Genomic DNA, 27,854 nt, shown 5'->3' with positions numbered 1-27,854 from the left:
GGGAGTCTGAGCGGTCGGGGCACAGTACTGACAAATGCTTGACAGGGATGGGGTGGGTGGGGGGAGAGCCACAGAGACTGAGCACTCACTGTGAAGGCCTCTCACCCCGGGACCACAAGCCAGCCAAGTCCCAGCTCAACCACTCTGCCATATCTCCCTGATCCCATGCAGCAGAGGACAAGCTACGTCCCAACGACGTTCACAAAAGGCCCTCATGGATATTCTACACTTGGTCTTAGCCAAAAGGCCGAGAAGCAATAAGAATATTCCAGCAGCAGCAAAGAAAAACAAGAAACTCATAGCCTGGACCAAGCAGAGCCAAGTGGTACCTTAATGGACATGCTGGAGGACTCGGCGCCACACTCAATCACCAGAAGGAAACTCCCGTCCTGCCTGTTCTTCTGCGGCTTCAGCTTAAACACGGGCATCTCTCCTGATGAGGCCGCGCAGATCTTGAGCCGCTCCAGTCGCACGTAAGGGATCTTGGGCTCACTACTGATGGCTCTGTGGCAAGAGACACACCCTGGGTCTCGTCAGGAGCCCTAAATGGCTCCATCTCTAAGTTAGGCTCCTTCATGATCCCACAAATGAGCGGCCTCCCCAGTTAACTCTGTATAGGTCCACATTTCTGCTCTTGCCAAGATCAACCCATTCAACCCTGTCAAACCCTGCAAAGACCCTTGCCACCACCGGTAGTCAAAGGAGGGCTCCCTGAAGAGCAAGGACTGCCACACACAGAGTGCTTGTCTAACGGTGCCTGGAACGCTCCCTTAAACCACATGGATCCAACTTGAGGCTCAAGCAGGTGGTAACGGCAGGTATAGACAAATTTCTGCTTCTGGTTCTACAGGATTACTTCCTGTGCCAGCCTCTCAGGCCAGGAAGGTGAGGGTAAGAAGGTTGGCCCAGAGTCATTACCTGATGCTTGGATTCTCTTTTGTATCCGGCTCTAGGGTTCCTTGTTCAAAATTCTCATATTCTAAGACAAAAGACAAAAGATAAACAGCTGTGACATACACTTAGACCATCTGCTTATTTCTGTTACTTGGACTTTTGGTCGTACATCAGCCACACAGTTGTCACCAAGTGTGCCCATTCCTGGTGGTGACAATCCTACTACAGATCTCCTTCCAGAGAGATGCTGAAAGCCGCCATCTTTTTGGCAAAGATAGCACAGCCTGCCGAGAATTAAGAGCTGGGTGAGGCACTGAGAGCCCTCTTCTCAGGGCTCAGAAATAACCAGTTTCCAACACACTCGTGCCACCTCCTGGCGTTTTCTGCAGTCACCCCTGGGGCCAGAACCTCTGCACAGCACAGTCAACCCAGACGGCAGGGAGAGGGGCAAGGCACAGACAGGAACGCCCACTTATTAGCACTGGACTATACACTTTCCTTGGGAAACCTAGGCCTAAAATTTTGATTCAATTGCATAAGATAGAAGGTAATTTACTTATGTAATAAGGACTGTCGGTATAAAGAAAAAACTGAGAAAACAGTCCATTTTGTGGTATCATTGTTCCTGTATGTAGTAAGTGCCTACAGAATAGGCTGATCCGTTTCAAAATACTCAATAACACCACACCTGAAAAAATCCTAGGTGGTCAGTGTTTGACTCTAACTTCTTGACCATCCTTTATCAGATGGAACAAACCGCTGATCAGCACTGAAACAAAGCACCTTAAGACAGAATATTGGGACTGAGTTCCCAAGATCCAAATGAAGAGCAGAAGGAGGGAGAACATGAGCAAGGAAGTCAGGACCTCGAGGGGTGCATCCACCCAATGAGACGGCAGGGCTGATCTAATGGGAGCTCACCAAGGCCAGCTGGACAGGGACTGATGGAGCATGTGATCAAACTGAACTCTCTGAACGTGGCTGACAATGAGGGCTGACTGAGAAGCCAAGGACAATGGCACTGGGTTTTGATTCTACTCCATGTACTGGCTTTGTGGGAGTCTAGTCTGTTTGGATGCTCACCTTCCTAGACCTAGATGGAGCGGGGAGGACCTTGGACTTCCCACAGGGCAGGGAGCCCTGACTGCTCTTTGGACTGGAGAGGGAGGGTGAGGGAAACTGGGGGGGAGGGGGAGGGAAACGGGAGGAGGTGGAAATTTTTAATAAAAAAAAGACAGAATATTGGTGGACTGGCAAGATAGCTCAGTGGGTAGAGGTTCTTTTTTTTTTTTTTTTTTTTGGATTTTTCGAGACAGGGTTTCTCCATAGCTTTTTGGTTCCTGTCCTGGAACTAGCTCTTGTAGACCAGACTGGCCTCGAACTCACGGAGATCCGCCTGCCTCTACCTCCCGAGTGCTGGGATTAAAGGCATGCGCTGCCACCACCCGGCCGTGGGTAGAGGTTCTTGCCGCCAAGTCTGACATCCTGAATTCAACCCACAGAACCCATGTGGTAGAAGGAAAAAAGCCCACTCCTTAAGAAGAAACTGGGAGCCTATCTCCAGTGGTCCAAATCCCCTTTGTTACGAGGCATTGCACAACTCTACATGATGGCTAAGCACATGGAAAATCGTGCGGTTACAGAGTAAGGGGCTAAGTGATTTCTCTGTAGTGTTTGTCCCCTACTCTGTGCAGTAGTTTGGTGAGTACCATTTACTGGGGCAGTGACAGACAGCCATTTCACAAAGGACAGAGTTGATGTCCTAACTATCTCCAACAGACATACCACACATTTTTTTTTACCAAGGCTAGGTCTTTTGGAGTGATTTCTTCAAGTGTGCCTACAATATAAAGTCAGACTCACCAGGATGCCTTCTATGGGGAAGATCAGTGCTGCCCATGGTTAGGGAAGCAGAAGCGTGTATATCACTTCCAAGGGACAGAAGCAAATCCAGCCTCATAAGCAGCATCCCCCAAGCTGAGCCCACCCGCCTGCCTCCACCTCACCTGCTTGCATCTGTGGCCAACAGCAAACAAGACTCACCTTTTGGCCGCTGGTACTGTTGTAGAGCAGTAGATGTGTTGGTCACTGGTGCCAGGAAAGGTTTTTTCACAGAAAGGTTAATTGGCTCCTCCAGTTCTGAGGGAATAGCCAAATCCTTGGGAACATCCAGACTGGAGGCTGTGGGGCCTTTTCCTGCTGAGTCTGTGAAGCGAGAGCTATCCTCACTTTCCATCTGTCAAAGGTGAAAGGTCAACGAGAACCAAGTCAGACATTCTAGCCAACAGCAAAACTGCTGAGCTGAGGCTAAGCTGAGGCTGCCAGTGGCCAACCTTTTGCTTCACCATAAGCAAAAGCTGAATGTCACTTTCTCAAGACCTACCTTACACTGGGCATTCCCCATAAAGGACTCAGCCCCATCCTTGGGGCCCAGGCTCTCGGCAGTTTGGCCAGAGCCAGGACTGGAAGCTGATCTCGTCTCCAGATGTGTGTCAGAAACCGGAGGCATGCCCTGCAGAGGACATGTGGCCAGACTCGGCGCAGCCTGGGTGTGTCCGGACATTAGGCTGGGCCCAGCCTGTGAGTGGTTGCTTGCCAGGCTTGTAATGGCCTGGGAACAATCGCCCCTCAGGTTGGGCAAGGACTGGAATGAGCCGCGCACAAGGTTTGGCACGGGTTGCAGGTGACTGGCTGGGCTCGGCACGGCGTGGCTTGAGACGCTCATCAGGCTGGACACGGTCTGTGGTGGGCCACTCAGCAGGTTCGGGATTGTGTGGGTGGGGCCGGCTGTCAGGCTGCTCACCCTATGGATCTGTGGCTCTATGGTCCTCGCCAGCCTGGCAGATGACAACTCCATCTCCAGAGTGTTGGAAAAGCCCATGATGCTCACCGAGGAGTGCTGCAGAAAGGGGCATGGAGAGAGTTGGACTGTCAACTGGGAGTGTAGGAAGGGAGGCGAGACCCGTTCCACAAGAGCTCTGAGATTCCATTTGCCTGTATTTGGGGGCTGCCACCGAGAGCTAAGGCAGCTTATGAAGCCCTGTCTCAATTCCCACACCAAGGAAGCTACTAGGTTACAATACAGAAGTGCAAGCTAAGGTATGGTGTGTGTGTGTGTCTGTAGGTCTGTGTGTGTATGTGTATATGTGTGTGTGTCTTGCTTATATATATAAATATATAGACATATATATTTGCATATATATTTTTTCATATATATGCAAGAGAGACAGAACGAGAGAAGGAAAGAACCTACCACCTGACCTGAGGTCCACACATGCCCTAGTCCTGTACTTAAGCAAAGCATGAGTCAGACTTTCTAATCTCACATTTCCAGCCTTGCCTAATACTGTCTGTGGCTTCCCTTCCTTCCCTTTAGGAGATATTACGGGATACTTTCCTATATAAAACTGGCCAGAAGTTATGAATACCTCAAACTGTGACCTACTCCAGAGCTGTTCCCTTGAAAGCTTGCCGAGGTTCCAGGGGATCTCCATTCTGTCCAGGAGAACCCAGCTCAATCCCAGACCCTGCAGCAAGCTTGCAGCTTGTACTAGCATTGACTAATGGATATCATCAAGGTAGTAGAAAGTCTTTTCTAGCCCTGGTATACATGACAAAGTCACTCCAGACCACAGGAAGGGATCTCCAGAGCAATCCTAGCATGGCCCCAGCAGGTGCGGTCATCAGATGGGGTGAGACTCTTCCAAGCAGAAATCCTTCTACCCGGGCTCCTGAGAAGATGGAGCTTAAGGAGATGAGGACATGGGTGATTTCGGTCACTGATTGTACAGTTTTCCAGAATGATGGAGAAGAGAAGGCAGGAGACTAATTTTAAGTCTAATTTTCATGAATTTGGAACTTTAATAAGCCTTCTTTTTGAAAAAAAAAAGATTGAATATATACCAATTTGTCCACTTTTGAAATTCAAAGGGAAATCACTATAGCATGAAGCTCTAAACTTTCAAGATCAGTGTCCCAAATCTGTCACTCTTTCCCCCACGTGTGTTCAAATTTCCAGAGGGCAGTAAACACTTCAGTACATTCTCGGGTTTCAATATAGAGGTAATAAAGCTATTCCCTAGTAAAGAAAGAATGGCCTTCTTCCCTGTAAATGACATTCCTGGTTACTCTGCTTCGTAAGTCAGATGCTAGAGGGAGCATCATAGGGGCACTCCAACTTGCTCCCAAACTAACAGCAGGCCCTGTAATTCAGATACACTCATTGTATCCCTCTCTACAGGCATTGCCACAGTGTAACCTGTGCTCCTGTCTCCTCAGACAAGAAGAGTGGCCTCCTCAGTCTCCTCCAGAGACACCTGGAAACACACATCAGAGCACATCATGCCTTGTCCTTAAACCCTGCAGCGCGCTCACTTTCTTCAGGGTGAGTGCAAAGATCCCGAAGAGACTCCCAAGACCCAGGTGAGCCCTGCCCTCATCCTTAGCAGTCACAAGTCAGAAAATAGACCCCCATTCTCCAGGACCCAGGCCTTCAGACACTGCCTTTAGCTGCTGCAACAAGTCAGATGCCGCTGGCAGCACTCACCCTGTCCAGGGAGTCCGCCTTCTCTGTGCAACACTCTCCTTTATCCAGCCCTGTTCCACCTGCCCTTCAGAGCTCAGCTCCCCACTGCCAGGGTGTGTGTGTAGGGGATGTGTGTGTATGCTTGTGTGTGTGTGTGTGTCTGTGTGCTTGTATGTGTGTATGCTTGTGTATGTGTGTGCATGTCTGTGTGCTTCTATGTGTGTTTGTGTATGCGTGTGCATATCTGTGTGCTTGTGTGTGGATGTGTGTTTGTGTGCATATGGGTATATGCATGTTTGTGAGCTTCTATGTGTGCATGTGGGAGCTTAAGTGTGTATGTATATGTGTGCAAGTTTTGTGTGTTTATATGTGTGTTTGGTTGTGTGCGCATATTTGTGTGAATGTATGTGTGCGCATGTTTTTGTGTGCGCACACATGTGTGTTTGTATGTGTATGTGTGTGTATGTCTGTATGCTTGTGTGTTTGTGTTTGTGTGTGTGCGTGTGTCTGCGTGTGTGTGCGCGCACAACAAAGGCTCTCTCATCCTCTAGTGCAGGCCATACACCACCCCCTTGATGCTCCCATAACACCAGTGCTTTCAGCCTCATGCACATCCAGGGTACAGCGATCAGACGCTATTGCCCTATGAAACTAAGCTCCATCAAAGCATAGACTTTGGTCTGATTTGTTCACCCACTTTATTCCTAAGCCCAGAGGCAGTGTCTGGGTGAGCACAGGACATAATGAGCTGACTGAAATTCTGAAGCAATACTGTGGGACTGGTGATTCTACAAATGCAGGCTGAAGAAAGAGCAGCTTGGTTCCACTCACGACTGACTCCAAGTTCACCCTGAAATCATGACTGACTTTGGAGAGCTGAAGTTTAGTAACAATTTATTACTTGCAAAGCAATTTGCTGGGGCTTTACACATACCGCCTCAGTTAACCCTCACGGTAACCATTCAGAGGCTATTGTGAAGGTTAAAAGATGCGATCTCTGACAACACTTAGAATATCTGGTCTGCTACTACAGCCCCTGTAAGCCCCGACTACCCACTGTAGTGTTTTGCTGCAGAGGCCTTTGTTAGAAACAAATGAGGCCCAGAAAGTCATCTTTAAGTTTTTAATGTTTCCATAAAGTATGATCTTTAACACTTTTTCTTTTTTTGTTAATTGTACGTAGAAATACAATTGATTGTGTTGATTGACCTTGCACTCAGATTTCTTGGCAGACTCGCTTTGGATTTTCTGTGCACACATAAGGTGATGTAAATAGTGCCATTTCTTTCTCTTCTCTTGTGTTTCTCTGGATGAGTTTGCACAGCCATTGTGCTGCTGAGGACCTTGTCAGAGTCTTACCCCAAACCACCTGAGGGCTCTCTCTCCAGCCTGCCCTTCAGACACACTCAGCCCGGGCCTGACTCCACCGACTCCATCAGTCCTCCCTGTCTGGTCCTCTGCACATTAATGTCTTCATCTTTCCCCCAGCTGCTCTCCCTCCCCTTCCACCCCCTTCTGTCTCTTGTCACCTTCACCTTCTTCTTCTCTTTGGTGTTATCAGTTTTTTTCTCCTCTCTCGCCACCCTGTTCCTTTATTAGTTATCAGCTTTTGAAGTTTATGTTTCCTTGGTCCATGTTTCTTCTCAGTTTTCAAAAATAGACAGGTTAAGCACCTTTTATTAATCTTTCCGTGGAAAAGTATGCTTTTTTGTGTGTTGCTTGGTAATCTTTGGTAAAAAACTTTCTAACTTTCTAAGTAGTCTATAGAGCAAGGATGAACGAATGCTCCCGGCAAAGTGTTTTAGGCATGGAGCCCAGCAGAAGGGATCAAGGCCAGAATCCAGTGGCCTTCTGGCCGGTGACTGGGTGTGACTGAGTCCTCCCGTGTGTCTGCTCAGCTCAGCCTTGGCCCTCTCTCCTTTTATCTGCTACTGCCAGAATAACCACTTGAGGGTCTTTCATGAGCCTCAGTGAGACTGCAGCCAGCCTTGTCCTCTCCTGGGAGGGAGCCATGAGATCCTGAAGGGGAGAGCTGTCCCTTAGTTGTCCTGGCTGTACACTACCAGAGCTCACTAATAACCTGTATTTCCTTATCTACAGACAATATCTGGTGATTAACGCGTGACTTTATAATATAGAACAAATGAATCCTTTCAACTGTATTATTCCTCCTTTCCCCACATGGCATATTTAATGTAGTTCTGATGTTCATTTTGTCTACCCGTGACAGATATTGAGAATTATATATACATACGTAGCTGAGGGTGACCTTGAACTTCTGATCCTTCTGTCTCCTCCTCTCAAGTATTGGGATTAAAGACATATGCCATTAGGCCCAATTTTATAAGGTAGTTAAGGATTGAACTCAGGGTTCTGTGTATGTTCCAGCAAGCTCTTGGTGAGATCCTTGATACTAATCCAGAATCTGTTTAGACCATCCAACTAATCAGTTGAGTTCCGCATAAAGCCAAATCTCAAAGAACATACTTTATCTGAGGACTTCAAGTCCCTTCTCCCAACTTCTCACTTCATGCAGTGACACTTGAGTTCATACAATGACAGAAGAGGAAGGGAGCAGGCAGACTGAGCCACAGCTTATTCTGAAGCAAGTCTGCAGGTGAACTGCTCCTGTAACTTGTCTCTTTCTTCCCCACACCCGTAGCCAGTCACGAGGAGACCAGTGCTAGCAGAGTAAAGTGCTGTCAGCAGTCACCAAACCTGGGAAACATCCATGGGAGAAGGAACTCAAAAGCAGCATCAAAAGCAACCTAGCACTGACCCCCCACCCCCTATCCTATAGCCTATAAAACACAAAGACAGAGTCAGATAGATGCTTCAGTGGCTAACAACACGACTGGCTACTCTTCCAGGGACCTGGGTTTGAATTCTAGTACCCACATGGCAGCTCACAACTATCTGTAACTCCAGTCCCAGGAGATGCAATGCCCTCTTCTGGCCTCAATGGGCACCAGGCATGCACAAGGTACACAGACATACATACAAGCAAAACACCTATACACATAAAATAACTCTTAAAACATGGCCGAGTGTGCATGCACGCACACACACACACACACACACACACACACGTGCAGGTTCACAAACATGGCATTTCTGAAACCTATATGCACCATGTCAATACTTTTGGTGCTTTCCTGGCTCTGTGGGACGAAAAGCCACCAACCACTTAACTGAAAAGTGTTTGTTTCTTGTGCAGGAAGAGAGTGGAGAACCAAGGGGCTTTCATAGTCCTCTGCCACCCGTGCCACAAGTGAGGGAGAGCAGGTAGAGCCAGGGAGGAGGGAGGGGCGTCTAAAGCGCATGTTAGGGCTGGGGAAGGGCTTGGGAATGAGGTACATTGTCTGCTGGCCAGGACTTCGCTCAAAGATGGAGCTTCTACCAGGGGAGAAGAGAGTACCTGCCCTCTGCAACACCCAGTGTGGTTCAGAGATCAAACAAGAGAGCGCAAACGTGCATTTCCTGCCATAAAGCCTCACAAAATCCTGACTTACTTACTATCTGAACGGCTAACAGGGTACCAACATCTCTTTATCACACCTAACACCTTCAGACTTCATGAAGTCTGTATTCTGAAGTTCGTGAGCAGAAGTAAGCTAATTTCTAGTTCAGGAAGGAAGAGTCAGCATTTACTGAATGTTTTAGAACTCAGGCTTTGAGGATGAGGGGAGACCACCCTGAACCTAAGAACCCATTCTTGGCTGGGCGGTGGTGGCGCACGCCTTTAATCCCAGCACTCGGGAGGCAGAGGCAGGCGGATCTCTGTGAGTTTGAGGCCAGCCTGGTCTACAAGAGCTAGTACCAGGACAGGAACCAAAAAGCTACGGAGAAACCCTGTCTCGAAAATCCTAAAAAAAAAAAAAAAAAAAAAAAAGAACCCATTCTTCCCTCCCTTAGTTACGGTCGCCTGGCTTGCTCTAATTGCCCTCCCCTCCACATTTGTATGTTTCCACCTCCTCTGTCCCTTTCTTCCTCTTTGCCTGTCTTCTTACTTCAATCTGTTTATTGGGACTGGGTCTTGCTGAGGATGACCTTGAACTTCTGATCTTCCTACCCCACCTCTCAAGTGTTGTACACGTCACCAGTTCTAGAGGCACTAAGGCTAGAACTCAGGGCGCTGTGCACCTAAGCAGGCACCTGGGTTCCGTCTCGGCTCTCTCTCCTTTCTGTCTGCTGCCTGTCTGCTTGTGGGAGCCGCTCATCTTTCTAACTGTCCTTACCCTTGAGTTGCCGCTTGCCTGAGACCTCCCTAACTGCTACCTCTTCTGTTTGCCCTTCACCCTGCTAGCCTGTCTCCTGTTTTGACTGTACCCTGCTGCCTGTCCATCCCCACTTAGCCACTTCCATCTCCTCTGGAGTTCAGTTCCTGTTGTAGCGCTTGCCACACGGAATTCTCAAAGCCCAGAGAGAGCATTGTTCTTTCACTTTAACAGGAAGGTAAACTGAGACACAGAGTGATCACCCAGACTTCCCAAGTCCCTCTAGGCCCAAGACTAGGGACTCTGGTCTAGCCTGGGACATATGCTGGCTGGTCTTAATTTTGTGGCGTCGGCTAGAAACCTGGTACCCAAGGAAGAAACTGTGAAATAATAAAGAGACACATAGTGCACATGTCCAGGTTTATTATGAGTCTGGCTCTTCCAGGAAGGTAACATTTCTGGGGATAAGCAGGGAAGATGGCGTGGTGTTCCTCATCAACTCATTCCCAGATATCTGAAACATACTTTGGTCAACAACAAAGTGAATTGGTTTAAGAACATTCTTTTGGAAGGGATGACTTCTACAATTTTAACTAGTACATGGTCTCATCTAGCAGAACAAATGGGAATAGCGTGTAAAGGAATGGCTGGAACTGCTAGAGTCCGGGATTGTTTCAGAGGCTCTTAAGAGTGCAGGACTTAACTTGTCCTTCACAATCCCGTACGGTGGCCTTTCTCCAGGTGAAGTCACTGTCCTCTTTCTTGAGAGCTTCCTTTATAGAAGTTCTAACTTCCTATTTCTAATATGTTTATTGCTTAAATGTTGAAAATGAGCAATTTCTTAAGCTGGGTATGGTGGCACACACCTTAATTATAACACTCAAGAAGCAGAGGCAAGAGAATCCCTGAGTCCTGAGTTCAAGGCTAGCCTGGTCTACAGAGATTTCCAGCACAGCCAGGGATACACAGAGAAATCCCATCTCAAAAAAAAAAAATTGGGGGGCTGGAGAGATGACTCAGAGGTTAAAAGCACTGCCTACTCTTCCAAAGGTCCTGAGTTCAATTCCCAGCAAACACATGGTGGCTCACAACCATCTGTAATGGGGTCTGGTGCAATCTTCTGGCCTGCAGGCATACACACAGACAGAATATTGTATACATAATAAATAAATAAATATTTTTTTAAAAAATGAAAATAAAAGAAAGGAAGGAAGGAAGGAAGGAAGAAAGAAAGAAAGAAAGAAAGAAAGAAAGAAAGAAAGAAAGAAAGAAAGAAAAATGAGAAAATGGGTAACTTCTAAAGAAAACCGTGTCTCTAAACTTGCTTGGTCAAGCATGCTAATCATATCCTGTGTGGGGGCTTATGATCTCATACATGACATAATGCCCTGGGTTTGTGGCATCTGTTTCTGTTGCTCCAAAGCTATGCCTGCTCTCCTCTGGTTTCAGGTTGTTCACGGTGGTTAAAATCACCAAAGAGCAGGGGGCTGATGGACAGTAGGAAAGGGGAACAACACCTTGGGAGCTGTGTCTTTTAGACAGTCACAGAAAGCTTTCTAGCCGAGGACGCAGGTACGAATAGGTAATTTACCTTACAGCGGTAAATTGTCTTACGAATTAAAGGCTCAAAATATCTGAGTGTTCCAGTAGCTTCAGAGAGTCAGGCTAGTTTAGCAGAAGTTCGCAAAACAGTCGAACAAGGCAGGGGAGGAAGCAACTAACCTGTCTAGTAACTGGTGTCGTATGGTGGGGTTTTGTTTTGTTGGTTTTGGGGAGTTTTGATTTGGTATGATTTGGATTGGTTTGGTTTTTTGATTTTTTGAGACAGGGTTTCTCTGTGTAGCCCTGGCTGTCCTGGAACTTACTCTGTAGACTAGGCTGGCCCCCACTCAGGAATCCGCCTGCCTCTGCCTCCTGAATCCTGGGATTAAAGACGTGCACCACCACCGCCCAGCACGTAATGGCTGTTGGTTTTCATAGCGGTGTTGTTGCTCTGACTGCCAGTGAGTGCTCATCCAGCTCAGGGGCTCCTACATTAACTAAGGCTACTCTGATGCGTAGACATCCCACTGGCAAGAGTCAGATAGGATCATAGGCGACAAAGAGACAAGAACTGAAAAGCACCCAGTGCCCTGGTGATCTGAGAAAAACAAAGAGGCGAAGAGGATCCTAGAGGCTGAGGTGGGATGACGAGGAAAGGCATAAGCGGACTTCAGTGAGTCTGGAGTGAAAGGAGACTTGGGAGAGATGGCCAGAGGTATTTACCCAGGACACTGGGGGAAACCCTCATCTATGAGTAAGTGCCCGTTTCCTCATGGACCAGGAAATGTGGGCGAGAGTCTTAGTTTTGGTCTGAGAAGGAAATCGTGAGAGAACTAAAGAGAGAGCTTTAAAGGGGAGAGATTCAGAAGCAACTGAGGGGTATTTGATTTGCCTCCTACACAAGTGACCAGATCCTCGCACAGTCCTGCGGGTGCTGATGGGGATGCAGGATGTGCCCTAAGAAGGCTTCATCACCTTGAGAACGTTCTGGCTACTTTCAGGGCATGTTATGTGACTGTAAGAGGTTGAGTATCCAGGATCTGGCCTGCAACCCTGTATTCAGGGACTGTTGAAGGCAAGATGTACTTTCTCACATATGCCAGGGTAAGTATTTAAGTGAGTCGTTTCTCATCTCTGGGCTGGAATTTCCTCCTCAGGCTGATATAAATGCCATGCAGCAGTTAAAGGGTTAAATTAAGAATGCAGGTGTTGAAGTGCTTTGGCGATGGTACAGCTGCATTCCACCTCAGTGATTATTCTTTGTTTATCTGCATCTTCCTTAAGAATCTGGGCCACAGGAAGTGCCTAGTGCTTCTGCATCATTTGGTGGAAATACATCCCAGACTCCCCACGTGGACCTCCAAGTCCTTTCGGAAGAACTGGGGCTACACCCTGTTCGGCACAGAGCTCTCTTGCAGGTGATGAGGGACTCAGCTGGGTTCTCTGTGGTGCCTGTGGTCTTAGAGGGTGCTCTAAGGACGCGGTCATGGGTGTTCTTCATCAGGTGATCAGTTCCCAAGTATGAAAAGAAGCCATTAAAAATGTCTTTCAGATTCACCAGGGATGTAGGAGCATGTGTGGTGGAGTGGTGACCATGAGGCTTTTCAGAGGAGCTGAACCAAGGTTAGGGAGTTTGGTCAACAGGCAGTGCTGCATGGAAGGTGGCGGGACAACTGAGAGAGCCAGGGCTCCTTCTAGAAAACTCAGTCTAGAACTTCTGCATCTCATCTTCACCGTAAGGTCACTTAGCAGCAACAGGCCCTCTGTTCCAGTCAAAGTCCTCCTAGTGGCAATAGAGTCGGCATGGAATGCCCACAAAAGAGCCTGGTGCCATAGATTCCCTGGTCTATGACCTTCAGATGGACATCCCACTTCCCTGGCACCCACAGACCAGCGCAGCTGAGGAGTGGCTGCAGACCCAAACATTTCTAACAAAGACAACAAGGGTCAAAGGGGGTTGGATCCTGAGCACTCTCCCCCAGCAAAGCCCAGGGCTACTTCAAAGACAAAATCCAGCAGGTGAGAGGCCAAAATGGAGTCCTCTTTCTCCCACTCAGTACAGAGAGGCCCCTGGGCCCAGTCACCGAGCACAGGCTGAGTCAGGAGCCTGTGTTCTACTGCTAACATTGCCTATAGGCAGCTGTATAACTCTTAGGTGGGTCACTTAATCCCTCTGTGTCTCAGTTTCCATATCGTTCAAAGGGGAATAAGAAAGCAGCCTCCTCATAGTATTGCTAGGGTAAAGACACAAGGTGGAGTCATCATGTGAAAACCTGTGCAAATTTGGCTTTTTAAAATTCATACAAGATATTATTCATCAACAAGGTGCTAAAAGTATTTGATATCCTCATACCTTTTATTTTGCTCAATCCCAGCTTAAAAGCAAATAAAATCCTTCAAAATTAAAGCAGCTTTCTTTATGATATCAACTGCAACCCAAAGCTCCCTCTGACCCACAATAACAGGCCCTTTTCTGGGAGCCTCAGACATGAGGCCTTACAAACAGACTACTCTCTTGACTCTTGCCCCAGACCTCAACATGGGCCCCAAGTCACAACGACTAAGAACAACTCAGAACAAAAAGTTAGCTGCCAGAGTCTTCACTAACCCCATGCCAACCTGCATTCACCCAGAATGACCCATGTCCCCTTGTCACTCAGAGAGCCCTAGAGACACTCACACAGGCAACAGTCTCTGTGCTTGAACACAGTTCCCGCCCTTCCTCCATACTGTGTGTAGGAACACGAATGCACCCCACCAAATGAGAAGCAGTGTTTTCTGCATGGCTTTCCCAACACTTAAGCACCAGCAAGTCCCAGGCTTCCTGTTGAGCCGGGGATATTAAAAATGGCTGCCTTGGGTCATCTTCTAATATGGTTTCCGTGAGAGAGCAACAGTAATTCAAAATAACACCCCTCCTCCCTTCCAGCACGTTCTTTAGATACATATGTTCCCATTGCCAGACCAAGACAGACCCGATTTTGAGGCAAAGGACTTTCTCTGCCTCATTTCCTGTCATCAACCATACATTGAATTCAAAGCTCCTGTCCTCTGATGGCCCTCGAAATCCTGGCTTCCTCTTCCTTCCATGGCTACTTAATTCATTCAACTTCTCTCCTTGGTGTTATTCTGGTCTCTCTTACTACTGACCTTTCACATTTAATACAAGTCATATCCCTCCTAGCTGAAAATCCTTCGGCCAACCACCCCAGCCCCAGTAGTGAATCCCAATTCAAGTATAATAGACAAGGCCTTGCCATCACTCCATTCCCAGTGCACCCCTGCTCCTGTCAAGCCAAGTCAGCTGAACCCCCTAAGAAAGGCCCAGGCTTTCTCTCCACTTTGACCTTCCAAGATTGCCATTCCTGTCCACTATCTCCTTTCCCCCCAGCTTCTTTACACCTCAGTGTAAAACAGACTTCCAGGAGGTGTCCTGTGAGCAGCCTCCTCTCCCAGAAGGAAGTGCTCCAGGAGGAGGCACCTCCATGATGACTGTAGTGTTCCAGCAAAACTTACTACGGTGTCTGTTTCTCTCTCACCAGACACCACCTCACACGCCAGTATGTGTTGAGCACCTACAATAACTGAAATTCTAGGACACGTGTGCATTTGTATGAATGTGTATAAGGTTTGTTAACTTCGAATGAATAAATAAATGGGTGGGTTAGATGGGCCATATATAAGCAGTTAAACAACTAATATCTACAAAGGGCCTATTTATGGCACCTGTAGACCAAACCATTTTCAACAGGGTAGATAGACAGAACAGGACAGGCACAGACAAAAGGCTACGAGCATCAGAGGCCTTCCAAGTCTCTTAAAGTCAGAAGCTTTCAGCCAGCGTTTCGTTTCTGCCACTGCTTGCTTTCCTGAACTTGTCTTCAGTACAGTGAGGCTGCCTGATCTAAGACGGCACTGCTGGGGAAACGAGGGAGCAGCGAGCAGAACTAGGCTGCAAGCCACAGGGATACCAAGGCGCCCGTGTGCAAGCTTGGAGTTGTAGACTTCAAGACTAGGGCTTTAGAGCCAGGGCTTTAGAGGACCAGGAAGATTGAGACACTGGACCCAGGCAGGCAATTAAAGAAAAGGGCCCTGGACACCGGCTAGGCTGGAGGACATGGCCCAGTGCTGACAGTCAGCTAGAAGGAAGACAGAGTGGAGAGGAAAAGAACACGGGAGACAGACCGCTCAGGAGTGTGGGGCTGAGTTACTGCCAAGACGAATGGATGCTATGAGAGGCCCCTGATAGCTCATCTTCCAAGGATCTCCATATCTGTAGGTGTTCAACCGCCTCTACAAGGACATCCCTGCTGCAGACCACGTACCCAGCCAATTCTACTGATCTAATTCTAAATCCAATAGCTTTGGGTAGTGGAGAGTCACGTCCAATGTCTTTCCCCATTTCCACTGAGAAAGGATAAAGGCTCTATACTGGGTTCTTAAGTAAAGCTCAGCTCTTCCTGCAGCCGTAAGGCCCTAATCTTCATTTTCCTTCACTATTTGGTGGTGATGCCCACCTCAGACAGCCATTTGGAAGGTGACGTTAGATCACGGTCATCAGGTAGCACACACCGTTCTGAGCACAGAACAAACTGACCCCTCCTTCCCCTCCAAATGAAGCCCAGCAGGCCCATGCGGGAGTGCAAATGGAAGATTGCCTCACTCACTCAGTAGTGGGTTGGCTAGTATCCAGGGACTGAGCGGGGACACACCTCCCGCACCCCATCACCCCCCTCCAGGTGCCTGCTGCCCCGCACTAGGTCGTGTTAGTACCTTTCTCACCACATTTGGAGAGGAGTGCTGGGAGGCGCTGTCCACTGGGGGAACACTGTGAGGGGTTTCTTCCCCGGATGTCTGAGGCAAGGCCGCAGCAGTGTTCTTGTCGAGGGGTAGAGCTGGCTTTGGGCCTTCAGGTGCTGGAGGCTCCTCTGTAACCTAGAAAAGGAATATGACCTTGGATAGGTTCCTGCAGAGAATAACAGCAGGGCTAAGGCCCACTGAGCTCTGCCCTGTCACTGTTTACATACCATGAATGAATTAAATTTTCTCAAAAAGAAAAATAATCTGGGTTGGGGAAATGGCACAGTCAGTGAAGTGCCCGGCAGAGACCTGAATTCAGAGTCCCGGCACCCACATAGAACGTGGGGATGAACCACTGTCTAAACCCCAGAGCTGGGGTAGTGGGCAGAGAAAGGCTCATTGGCCAGCCAGCCTAGCCAATCTGTGAGTTCTTAGTCTAATGAGAAATCCTGCCTTAAAAATTAAACCAGAGGCCGGGCGGTGGTGGCGCACGCCTTTAATCCCAGCACTTGGGAGGCAGAGGCAGGCGGATCTCTGTGAGTTCGAGACCAGCCTGGTCTACAAGAGCTAGTTCCAGGACAGGCTCCAAAACCACAGAGAAACCCTGTCTCGAAAAACCAAAAAAAAAAAAAAAAAAATTAAAGCAGAGTTATCAAAGAAGATAGCCAATGTCAACCTCTGGCCCCTATGAATGCAGGCACACAAATACCTGTGCACCCTCACATACATAACCCCAGACATCCACATATGTGCATACAATGCACACACACACACACCTTATATAATCTCTTTCTGAAACTGTATCCTAATACATAGTCTTAGTATAGAACCCAAACCAGGAATTCTGAGCTAACTCTGTGATGTTCACTTTAACAATTTTAACACGTGGTTTTTGTTTGTTTGGCTGGTTGGCTGGCTAGTTGGGTAGCTGACTGGTTAGTTTGGCTTTCATCTGGATTTATTTCATTACTATCATGGTTGTGGTGCTAGGAATCAAACCCAGGGTCTTGTGTCTGGTAGCAAGCACTTAACCTATCACTGAGACACACCCTCAAATCTGCAACAGTTTCTAATATTTAGCTGTGGTCCTCTATGAACCCTGGATTCTGCCCTGCCAGCACAGGGAATATTTTACATCTCTTCAAAGGAACTGAGCCTCAGGAGATGACACCTGAAGCATTATCTAAAGTCATTCCTGATGAAGCATTAATGTGAAGCCTTATGTTTGCCTCTCTGGAGATGTGTAACCATAGATTTAAAGGAGACACTATCATGGAAAATGTGAGAGGGGATGGGGACATAGGCTGGAACAAGAGATCTAGAAAAAAAGATCTAGAAAAAAATAGGAAGTATGAATTAAGATGTGAAACAGCAAAGATCCCAAAGACACAAATCCACTCACTCAATCATCTTGAGAAAATAGAGGATCAGCATTCAATTCTCCAACATTCCCTAAACAGAGATCAGAGCCTCTTCTGTGGCATTATAGACAAATCAGCAGACCTGGGCCCCAGTCTTAGCTCCTCCTCTCAACACTCTGTATAGTCTCGAAGCAAACTGCTTGCCCTCACCAACCCTACCACACCTACAAGCTACAGATGGTACCATCTGTTGGTATGGTATTCCATATGTGTGCATAAAACATATCTTGCTTTGCAGACATAAAGTCAAAATATTCCTTGGAGTGTTGTAAAAGTGCCAGCAACCGAGGTCTAACGCCACCCTCATTCTTCTCCTTGAGCTCTCTCTCCTATTTCCCTACTAGGTATGCCTAAGCTCCCAGCTTGAAAGGGTTCACAGATAGGAGCAACTGCCCTCTTATCATGACCCTGGGAGGGGTCTCGCAACACTCTGATGGCACCATCTCCTGGGCTTTAGTATATGCTGCTGTCCATGAATACATTAGGACCTGAGCTCAATCCTCCAGAATCCACATAAAAAAGCCAACAATATCAGTGCGTGCCTATAACCCCACTGCTTGGAATTTGGAGATGGGTGGATCCCTGGGGCTTGCTGAACGGCCAGCTAAGCCAAGCTGGCAAGCTTCAAGTTCAGTTAGAGACTCTGTTTCAAAAAAAAAAAAAAAAAAAATGTGGACAGCAACAGAGGAAGATGCCCAACATCAATCAACCCGTAGCTTCTCCATAGACTGTATCTCTCTCTCTCTCTCTCTCTCTCTCTCTCTCTCTCTCTCTCTCTCTCTCTCTCTCTCTCTCCTGTCCTGTCCTCTCTTCCCCCAGTACCTTTATGTTTTCAAAGGTACAATCTATTGACAAAATCCCCAATGTCACCCCAGGGGATAGGGCTAAGCCAGGCCACTTTAGAAAGAACCCTGAGCCCAGATCTCTATAGACCACGTACTATATCCTCCACAGCTGCTGAGCTCAGGGCTAATGGAAGGGCTTAGCTGAAGACCACGCGAAGATGAAGGAACCAGATGCTGCATGCCCTGAGAAGTCCTGGGATAACGGCTCACCTGCAGGGAATCCTCTTGGCTCTGGGACTGGACAGGTGCTGGCTGCCTGACAATGTAGTTGATCTGCCCCACGATGGTTTGCTGCAGATGCTGAGGAGACTTGGTCTGACTCAGCTGCAGGCTGGGCTGTTGAGCCTGCAGGAGGAGTTCCAAGTCCTTCTGCATCTCCTCCAGCTCAAACTTGTGATGCATGATGTCCACGTTCTGAGAACAGGCAGGCCCAGGAGGGCTCTCGTGTTGACTGGAAGCCAGGTGCTGGGATGGAGGCAAGGGTGGCGGTGCATGCTGGGTGGGTGGAGGAGGTGGAGGTGGGAGCGGTGGCTGCTGCTGTGGCTGCTGCTGAAAGTGGCCGAGCTTCAGCTTCTGGTGGTGGCCCAGCTGAACTTGGATGGAGGGTGTCTGTATGGCGGGCTGGCCGTGAGCTCCCGACTGAACGTCTTGCGGAGGGACGATACACACGGGCTGGGAAATCAACTGCTGTCCTGGCCGCTGGGAGGTACTCTCCTGGTCTGCGGGAGGCGGTGGATCTAACCAGGGCTGCAGCAGCTTTGGTGGATGGGGACTGCAGGCCAGCTCCTTCTCCCTGGGCAGCAGGGTGGAGCACTGCAGCGACCCCAGCTGGTGGGGCACCATTTCAGAGGGCTGCCGGAAACTGTGAGCTGGGTGGATACTGGGTGGGGCGACCTGGCCTTTGAGGGAAGGTGAGACTGGGGAGCAGTGGGAGCAGCAGACAGACGAGGAGCACAGTGCTGGAGGCTGGAACTTGTGTGAGGGGTGGCTGAGAGACCCCTGCTGAGCCATGGGGGCCTGGTGGCCCTCATACAAGGATGATGACCCCTGTAAGCTCCCATAAGCGGCTGCAGCATCTGCCCGGGACAGCTGCCCGCCCTCAGTGGTTATGCATCCTGGAGATGGAGAACAGAGAGATCCCAAAGGTAAGACACAGCTACCCCCTTTGCTACTCTCTGCTCCTAGGACCAAAGACCAGGATTCAGCAAGCCCAGTCAGCCATGGAGATGAACTTCCACTCCAGACCTCCAAGACTCTGCCTAGAGTGCTACCAGAAACAAGGCCTGCAGAAGCTCACTCCAGGGGACCGTGGGTATTTGATGAACTGGGTCAGCGTTTACTAAATGACCAGCCTTTCTACCTGACTGGGAAACCTACAAGCTCTTCACACTCCTTTCAGTCTAACAGCCCAATGGACTTGCTGAAAGAATGCACTCGGGATTGGGAAGGGAGTGTCTTGGAAAACAACAAAGGGTGCACAGTGAGCGTCTAGGTGCAGATCTGGGAAACTGTTGGGCACTACGATGGAAGATTCCATGCCAGGTTGGCGCCAGTCACCAGCACTGCCATTGGGTTGCTGTGGTGGCATCATACCGAGTGCTCTCTGTCTACTGCCCCTTCACCTAGTGTTCTACGAAGCTGGCTTAGGAGACTGAGCTCCTCGAAGACAGAGGATGTGTCTGATCCACCTGTGGTCCTGTTGTGCTCAGCACCGGGCCTCATCCGGGGCAACTGCTGAGTTAAATAAAACAGGAGGGGCAGGGAAAACTAAATCTGGAACTGGGGATACAGCCACTTGGTAGCCTGCTGGCCTAGGTTCCCCCAAACCATAAACTGGATATAGTGCTGCACACCTGAAACCCCAGCACTCAAAGGGGAGGTAGAATCGAGAGAGCTAGAAGTTCAAAGCCACCCTCTGCTATTTAGTGAATTGGAAGCCAACCTAAGCTACACGAGACCTGTCCAAACAAATGAACAAAAGCATATCTAGTATCAGTGATTTGCCAAGTTCAAAACATTTTCAATGAAGTCAACAGCTTAGAATCAGAGCAGCAGTAGTTAGTTTCAATAACTATTATATTGTCAGCACAAACATATCTTCATGTTGTCTACACTTATGTGAAGACTGACTGACAGAAATTACAGCAGAGGAAGAAAAAATACACAAGGCCATTAATCTCCTGTTTGCACTCAGCCCAAAGGAGGAGTGTGTAGCTTGTACCCTCACACGTATGCCCTGTGTCACCTCACGGACATGTTCACATGTACAGCATTCAGGAGAGGAGGGTCACTGTCTTGTCACCTCTCCAGCAATGAAGCTGAGGTAAAAGGAGTAACATTCGTGCAGAGCAGAAAGCTAGTGTTTCAGGTAGCGATAGAGTCCCACACTGCCGTTATTAACCCATCCTCCCCACTTCTACTCAAGGAAAAGTTTGATGACTGACTCCATGATCCCTGGCAGTCTCGAGAGCACTTCCTCCTGGGCACATGGTGAGCCACCTAGGAAACACAGCAGATTGCCTGCACTTATTCTTAGCTGACAGGCTAAAGGTCACAGCTCACCAAGGGAAGCCAGCTGCTTGGTCCAGAAGTTGGGCTCCCAGGTGAATCTGATACTCCAAGGAGAGCCGGGATCTGTGTTACAGCTCGACTCCAGCAGCCGCTGCATCTGGAACACAATCTGACAACAGTACCATTTATTTGGGCATCCACCTGTGTGGCAAGTCCCACTTTCTAGGGCTTTGGACAGGTTAAAGGGCCCAAGTTGTGTTCCTCTGACCTCTGGTCATCCTCCATAGTCTCAGTTCCCTGTCCCCCTTTAATCTTCCCAGCCAATGATCTTCCTCTTCCCAGGGCTCTGGAACCCTGCATCTGTCTCTTCCAGACCTCAGATGACTTCTAACTGCCTTGCAGCCCAGTCAGCCCACCAGCACCTCCTTCAAAATCTGGGACAACCTTCTCAGAGCTGGCCATTGCTCTGCCCCTTCCATGCCACCCGCTTGCCATCCTCCTCTGCCACGGCTCTCATCTGCGGCCCTCACCGCTCTCCCATTGTCTGGGGCTTTGCCAAGTATCCGATCACACCCTGCCATCATCTGGCCCTACATAACTCGTGGCCCAATTGACACCTTGGCCTCTTAAGTCTTTGTTTTGTTTCGTTTTTTAGTTTGTTTTGTTTTGGAGACAGGTTCTCACCTATTCCAGGCCTTCTTCAAATCTATTGCATATTCAAGGATGACCTGAACTTCTTCTCATATTATATTTTAATTATAAAATTTCTCCCTTCCCTTTCCTCCCTCCAAGTCCGCCCACATACCCATCCCTGCTCTGCTTCAAATTCATGTCTTCCTTTTCACTGTTATTACGTGCATATATGTAGTATTTGTATATACATACATATTCTGTTGAGTCCATATAATGTTACTTATATCATTCTTATTTCTTTAATGTCAATCAGCTTCCACCTGTTTTCAGCTCAGTCACTACACCTACACCTCATTCATCATCTACCTGTGAGGCCATACTTCCTGATTATAAGGCGCTCCTACCCCCTGGGACATGCTCTTCTATCTCGCTGCACTCTGAGTGCCATTCTAGCCATTCACAGTCTCCCTAGCTTCCCATCATCTTCAGGTCCCATGTCACTAAGGACTTAAGTTTCTACCGACCACCAATTCCTAACTTCAGGTCGATCCAGCTATGCTAAAACCTTGTTACTCAGCTGTGTTATCTAAGGCCCTGAAAGTGACCGCTATTTTCAAGGGCACACTTGGAAGTTCCCTCAGCCTCCTTACTTCCTTCATCACGGTCCTCTTCCACTGCTAGGTCATTCACCCTGCCATTGCACCCAATCTCTAACCCTCTTCTTATTTATTGCTTTGCAGCTCACAGAAGATAAAAGAGACCACAAAAGGCAGATTCTCCAGGAGCTGAGGATGTAGCTCAGTTAGTAGTGTCTGCCTAGTATACGGGAAGCCCTAGGTCCAACACCCAGCACTGCATAAGCCCAGCATAGTAGTGCGTGCCTGTAATATCAGCGTTCAGGGGACACAAGTCATCCTGGGCCACATAGTGAGTGAAGCCAGCCTGGATCGTATCACAGAAATGACAAAAGTCCAAACTCTTCCAACACAGATTCCCTTCGCCCTTCTCCGAGACCAACAGGCAGGCACTCTGGCCCTCACTCTTCCCCAGGGTGCTCACTCCACCACCCCTCTCTATTTTACTGCCGTCCTCCCTCCCATAGAGAAGTGCAAATGTTTGCCAGACTTAAAAAGTCTCCCCCAGCTCTGCCTCCTTCCCAATTCCTGGTCCCTTCTCACATCTATCTCTAGCCTCACCTCCGCGCTCAGGCTCCTCTGACTTCTACCTCCCTGCTTTGCTGGAACTTCCTTACACGGTCACCAGAGACCTCAGCACTGCCAGCTTTCAAGGCGACTGGGCGTGTCCATCCTGTCCCGCCTCTGTCGGATGGTCAGCACAGTCCTCAATTTGAGCTCCATCGACATCTGTACACTCTGTGTCCCTGCCTCTCCTCTACACTCTAGCTGTGCTTCTCGGTCCTCACTGTCTGCCCCTCTGCAGAAATAACAGCATTCCCCGTTTTCAGATTTGTTCTCTTCTTCTCCACGATGCTGCCATGGTGACCGTTCCAGTAATGATGCCTCTTAATCTCCCGACTCTTCCGAAGTCCAGACCCATCTATTAAACCAGCTTTTTGGCCACCTCTTTTCAGATGCCCTCCAGGCACCTTAGAGTCAATACAACTATCTCTTAAAGCCCATTCTCCTCCAGCCGGGAGTGTTGCACTCAGGGGAAAGAGACAGGAGGATCTCAAGTTTGAGGCTTGCAGGAGCTACCTAGCAAGACCCTATCAAAAACCAAAACCAACACTTCCTTCTCCTAGGCATCATCACAAGCTCAAGACTTCAAAATCTTCTCCAATCCCTGCTTTTCTTGCTCTCCTACTTGGAGTCTAGTAACTAGCTTTCTGTGAGATCTCTGAACAGTGCCTGTGCCCAGGACAGTGTGCGAGTCCATGAGAACCACAGGCCTTCCTGGCTGGGTTAGCAAATTCGTTTCTGCAGCTGGGTCTCTTGTGCTATAGGACCTGGTAGAAAATGACATTCGCTTACTAACCAAAAGCCATGGCTGGGTCTGAAGAACTCAGAACCTGCTGTCCTTCTCCTCTTTCCCTCTAAAACCGTGCCCTTCCAAGGATAGCCCCTCCCCTTGTGATACAGGCTCTGTTGGGGTCGTTTTCAGACGAGCTGAAGGGACAGGCTTCCTCTTACCAGCTCTTTGCTGAAAAGGAAAGGGTCGCTGGTCTTGCTGCAGACAGCCCAGTTGATGAAATTCTGCACATGCTCAAACTGCCGGTTGAGGACCATGATGCTCTGTAGCTGCTGCTCCAGCTTCCGTTTCCTGTCGTTAGTGATGCCCTGGTGCACAGAGAAAAGAGAGTCCCTTCTGAAGTCCATGTTTGGGAAGTCTAGTGGCCACCGATGGCATCTGATAAGAGAACTGAAAATAGCCTGAGCTGTTTGCTGGTGGGTGGAAAAAGGGAGAAGAGATAGTGAGAGATTCCACAGCACAAAGGTGGAATGGTGGCAAATGGGAAAACATGAACAAGTGAATGTCTACACCTCTTGCACTCAGCCTTCCGGGAAGGCACAATTAGACTCTGTCTTAAGACCTCCCTGGCGTAGTTAAGGGTGGCAGCTACCTGAGAGGCATGGATGGCATCAGGGAGAGGCTGAACTGTTTCCCAGCCCTTATCAAGTCACTCTCACAAAATTAGACTAGAAATTTTAAATACAGCATGCAACAAGATGCCACGATGACTATGTATCTGAATCCTAGCCCTGGCTTCTGACCCAGGAGAACACAGGATGCGCCCACCGGGCCCGTCTGCGTATACATACCTCAAGCTCCTCTATGAGTCCATTGGCCTGTTTGTTCAGCTCATTCATCAGGACCATCTTGGCCATTTTGATCTGGTTTTCCACCTTCCTATGCTGATGCTTCACTTCAAAAATCCTGGAAACGTGATGGGACAAACAATGATCCTTTTCTGTTTGCTGAGAGATAGAAAACAGAAAAGCTGGCAACTTGAGAGCTGCCTTGAGATCAGAGCCAAGCGGGCATCAAAGAAAAAGGACCTTTCTCAGTCCCATTCACTATCCCTCCCAGACCCCTTGGTCTAACTGGGCTTCCTCTAGGAAACCTCAGGTTCACCCAGTAGCTCACCAGGTGGCACAGTACTGTGGGATATATAAATATGATTTTATATTGTCCGAAAGGAAGACGCGTGGGTGCAGGGACTAGCGGCTTCTGAGGACTGGGCAGAGTGGGAAGTGGAGGGATGTGATCAGTAACATAAGGGTTTCTGTTAGGGTGATGGAAATGTTCAATTGCACAGTTCTGTGAAATGCCAAAAACCGATGCATTACACATTTTAAAGGCCTTAGTTTATTATATCTCATTAAAAATATTTAAGAGAAAGGTTATGGTCTTTGAAGTTATTGCAGTCCTAGCTTCCAAACTGATTAGCCATGTTAGCTCAGACAACCTCTATGAACCTCTGCCTCCTCATCAGTAAAATGAAGACAAGCCTTGCTGAAAGAATTATAATAACTGAACAAAATAATGCATGTTTCCCTACCCAATTCCTAACTCTTGTTATACAAAACACCAGTGATGCCATGCCATTTAACTTATTTATATGGGTAACGAGAAGGGACAGATTATGACTAACTGTTGCTGTCCCACAATAAACAGCGTTTCCTTCTCCAAAAGCTACTTACTATGTACCCTTGTTCTTGGGTACCCATTTCTGGATGATTTATAAAGCACAGAACCTAGGTCCAGACTCTCTCTGATCGCCCTGAACTAGCCTGGCCCTAGTCATCAACTGATATCCCAAAGACAGCTCACTGGCACTGAGACCTCTAAGGAATGGACATGTACGCTAATCTGCCTAACCACATCCGCCTCCGTGGACCGTCTGGACGCTGGTACCCGAGCCCAGGAGGTGAGAGAATGGAGCATTTTCGGCACTAGCCAGATCTGGCCTAGGCTACCTGTCCTCGATCTGCTTCGCAGATGTCTGCAGGCTGGATTTCTTATGTGCCACCTGCGTGGTCACGCTTTCCAGAAGCATCCTCTGGTTTTGTAGAACTTCTTCAACATGCCTGCACCTAAGGGAGGAGACAAAACAGGAGCTGAGGAGTGATGGCTCCTCTCCTGAGCAGCCAGCACCCAGGAAATTCCATGGTGCATTGTCTCAGCCTTAGAGGCCAGGATTACACACTGCCAGGGACAAAAGCACCCAAGTCTCTTAGTCCATCAGGAGGTTTGTAGAGTCGTCTCAAGAGAAGAGGAACACCTTGGCCCAGCTGCTGCAGGTTGACATGGGCAAGGAGAGGTGTTGTTGTTGTTGCTGTTTTGAGACAGTTTCACTATGTAAGCAAGGTGTCCTCCGCATCACTATGTAGCCTTGGATGTCACCTAAACTCACCACCATCCTCCCTCAGCCTCCCAAGTGTTGGGATTACAAATGAATGTCACCATACCCTGCCTCGGAGAGAGGGTGACACCTCAGCATTAGCAGGCCAGGGCGAGCCTCCCAGCCCCTCCCCCCAATAGTCCACGGGTCCTACCTGTGCTCCTTGTGCTCCACCATCAGGCAGCTGTGGCATGTGAGCACATCACATGTCTCACAGAAGAGCTTCAGCACTTCCTGTGTGTGCAGAGGGCAGTACAAGGCGAAGTCCCCAGAGCCACCATTCACCCCTGCCAGAGAAGACAGAAGACGTGGGCTTCTGCTCACACAGGCCTTTCTGCTGAGCTTTGCTGAGCAGTCCTCAGCCCTCCAGAGACGCAGCACAGACATGGAGCATGGGGAAGGAGATGTGAGCAGGAGAGGTCTCTCTTGGGAACACTGAGACTCAGGCAAAGGGAAGAAGTCAAGCTTAGCCTGAGTTGCTCAGCTGACCAGAAACTTCACACTCTCACGCCCTAGTGTCCCACTCCCTGCCAGGGGTGGAGAAGACATTTGCTCCTGCTCCAAGTACATCTCTGGCACAGTGGGACACCCTCCTAAATGAACCTAAGCCTCTTCACTAACCAGGATTCTGTGTCGGTGTGGCTAACACCAGCTACTCAGCTTTGCTGGGCTTCAGACTAGTTCATGTGGTGAACTCTGTCTGCTTCCAGTGGGCCGGACACACATCACACACACATACACACACACACACAAGTCAAGGGCCCCAGAAGACTTTCCAAAAGACTGTTGACTAAAACAGATGGTGCAGGACAGACAAAAGGGCAAGAGTGGACCCGACTGTTAAATCTCCGATGCGAGGCATATGGCTCTAAATAGGAGTGGAAGGTGGGAGCTCAGCTTGCTTCCATGACTCAAGATCATGCTCCCAGCGCCAGCTCACCCACACTCTCCCGCCCCCAGCCCAACAGTAAAGGGCTAGAGTGAGTCACCCCTCTGACTCTAAGGGAGATATCCTTCCTTTGCAAAAGACTCGGAAACCATCCCTACTGCCTCCCTTGGCTGAGAAACAAGGTCAGAATACTATTCTCCAGGCACTTGTGGGTTCAGCACAGAAGAAACACGAGGGGGGGGGGGCGGGCTGTACCTGAAGATCCCTTGTGTGCCCGTGCAAAGAGTGGGCCCCCTGGGGCTGGGACATGCCGGTGTTCCTCTGTGCAGGAGCTGCACAGCCAGCGGTTGCAGTAGGTGCAGAGGATATGCGCCGCCCTCTTCTCCTTGCATTCAGAGCAGTTCTGGAAGCAGAGAGCCCAACATCGGTGACCCTGTAGTTGCTGGGGTTTACAGCTGCAATTAGTAAATGCCCTCCGGACTGGGGTCCTGGTGGAATGTTTCCCAGAACCGAGGAGTCCTGTCGAGTGGAGGGCTGCCTGGCAGGGCGTGCGCAGGAAAGCACCCTCTGTGACAGAAGGAACGGTGGCTATCTTGCACTAAAGTTAAGGAAACCCAGTAAGCCGAGGCTGCCCCCCCCCATCAAGGCATACACAGCTCGGGCAGGGTGACACCCTTTAAATCGATAATGCTGCGATAAAAAATACATGACAAGTGCTAAGGACACATGCAAAAGGAGGTTCCTAAGAACTAGGCCTAAGGGTGGCAGGGAACCTTTACATCAGTAGGACACATCTAAATTGAATGCTGAATGGCAGGTAGGTAGATGAAGGGGAAGTTACAACAGAGGAAAATCTCATGCAAAAGCTGAGCGTCCAATGTCTTCAAAGGAGAGAAAGTCTAAGATGTCAGGGTACCCAGGGAGATGAGTCCACCCAGCTGCGAGAGCACATGAAGGCCGGCTTCAGAGCTGTGCTCCACCTGCAGTCTGCCCGGCCTAAGATCCCCTCCTCACCTCCAAAAGTTTGCTCATTTGTGGTGATGCTTTGTTTGTGCTGAAACAAATAAAGCTGCCTGGAGATCAGAAGGAGGAGCTAGCCACACTAGTCAGCCACAGAGGCCAGGCAGTGGTGGCGCACACCTTTAATCCCAACACTCACACACCTTTAATCCCAGCACTCGGGAGACAGAGGCACACAGATCTCTGTGAGTTCA

The 27,854-nt window shown here is 48.9% G+C and overlaps 1 protein-coding gene across 2 annotated transcripts in view; it reads right to left on the bottom strand.

Moving 5' to 3' along the window:
- The window catches only part of Trim66 (tripartite motif containing 66), a 44,112-nt gene that overhangs the window by 8,272 nt on the left and 7,986 nt on the right, over positions 1–27,854 (bottom strand). For both annotated transcript variants that reach the window (XM_057779412.1, XM_057779410.1), the window contains 12 exons: positions 26,896–27,043; positions 25,906–26,038; positions 25,327–25,443; positions 24,169–24,283; positions 23,539–23,685; positions 20,807–20,924; positions 18,455–19,359; positions 15,952–16,113; positions 3,278–3,793; positions 2,938–3,130; positions 919–979; positions 330–504 (listed from right to left, as the gene is read on the bottom strand). In XM_057779412.1, coding sequence (XP_057635395.1) covers positions 330–504; positions 919–979; positions 2,938–3,130; positions 3,278–3,793; positions 15,952–16,113; positions 18,455–19,359; positions 20,807–20,924; positions 23,539–23,685; positions 24,169–24,283; positions 25,327–25,443; positions 25,906–26,038; positions 26,896–27,043 — 2,790 coding nt within the window. The remainder of the gene's footprint in view (positions 1–329; positions 505–918; positions 980–2,937; positions 3,131–3,277; positions 3,794–15,951; positions 16,114–18,454; positions 19,360–20,806; positions 20,925–23,538; positions 23,686–24,168; positions 24,284–25,326; positions 25,444–25,905; positions 26,039–26,895; positions 27,044–27,854) is intronic.

This window comes from Chionomys nivalis, chromosome 8, assembly GCF_950005125.1.
Source record: "Chionomys nivalis chromosome 8, mChiNiv1.1, whole genome shotgun sequence".
Classification (NCBI taxonomy): Eukaryota; Metazoa; Chordata; class Mammalia; order Rodentia; family Cricetidae; genus Chionomys; species Chionomys nivalis.
This window is presented reverse-complemented; position numbering and strand designations above follow the sequence as displayed.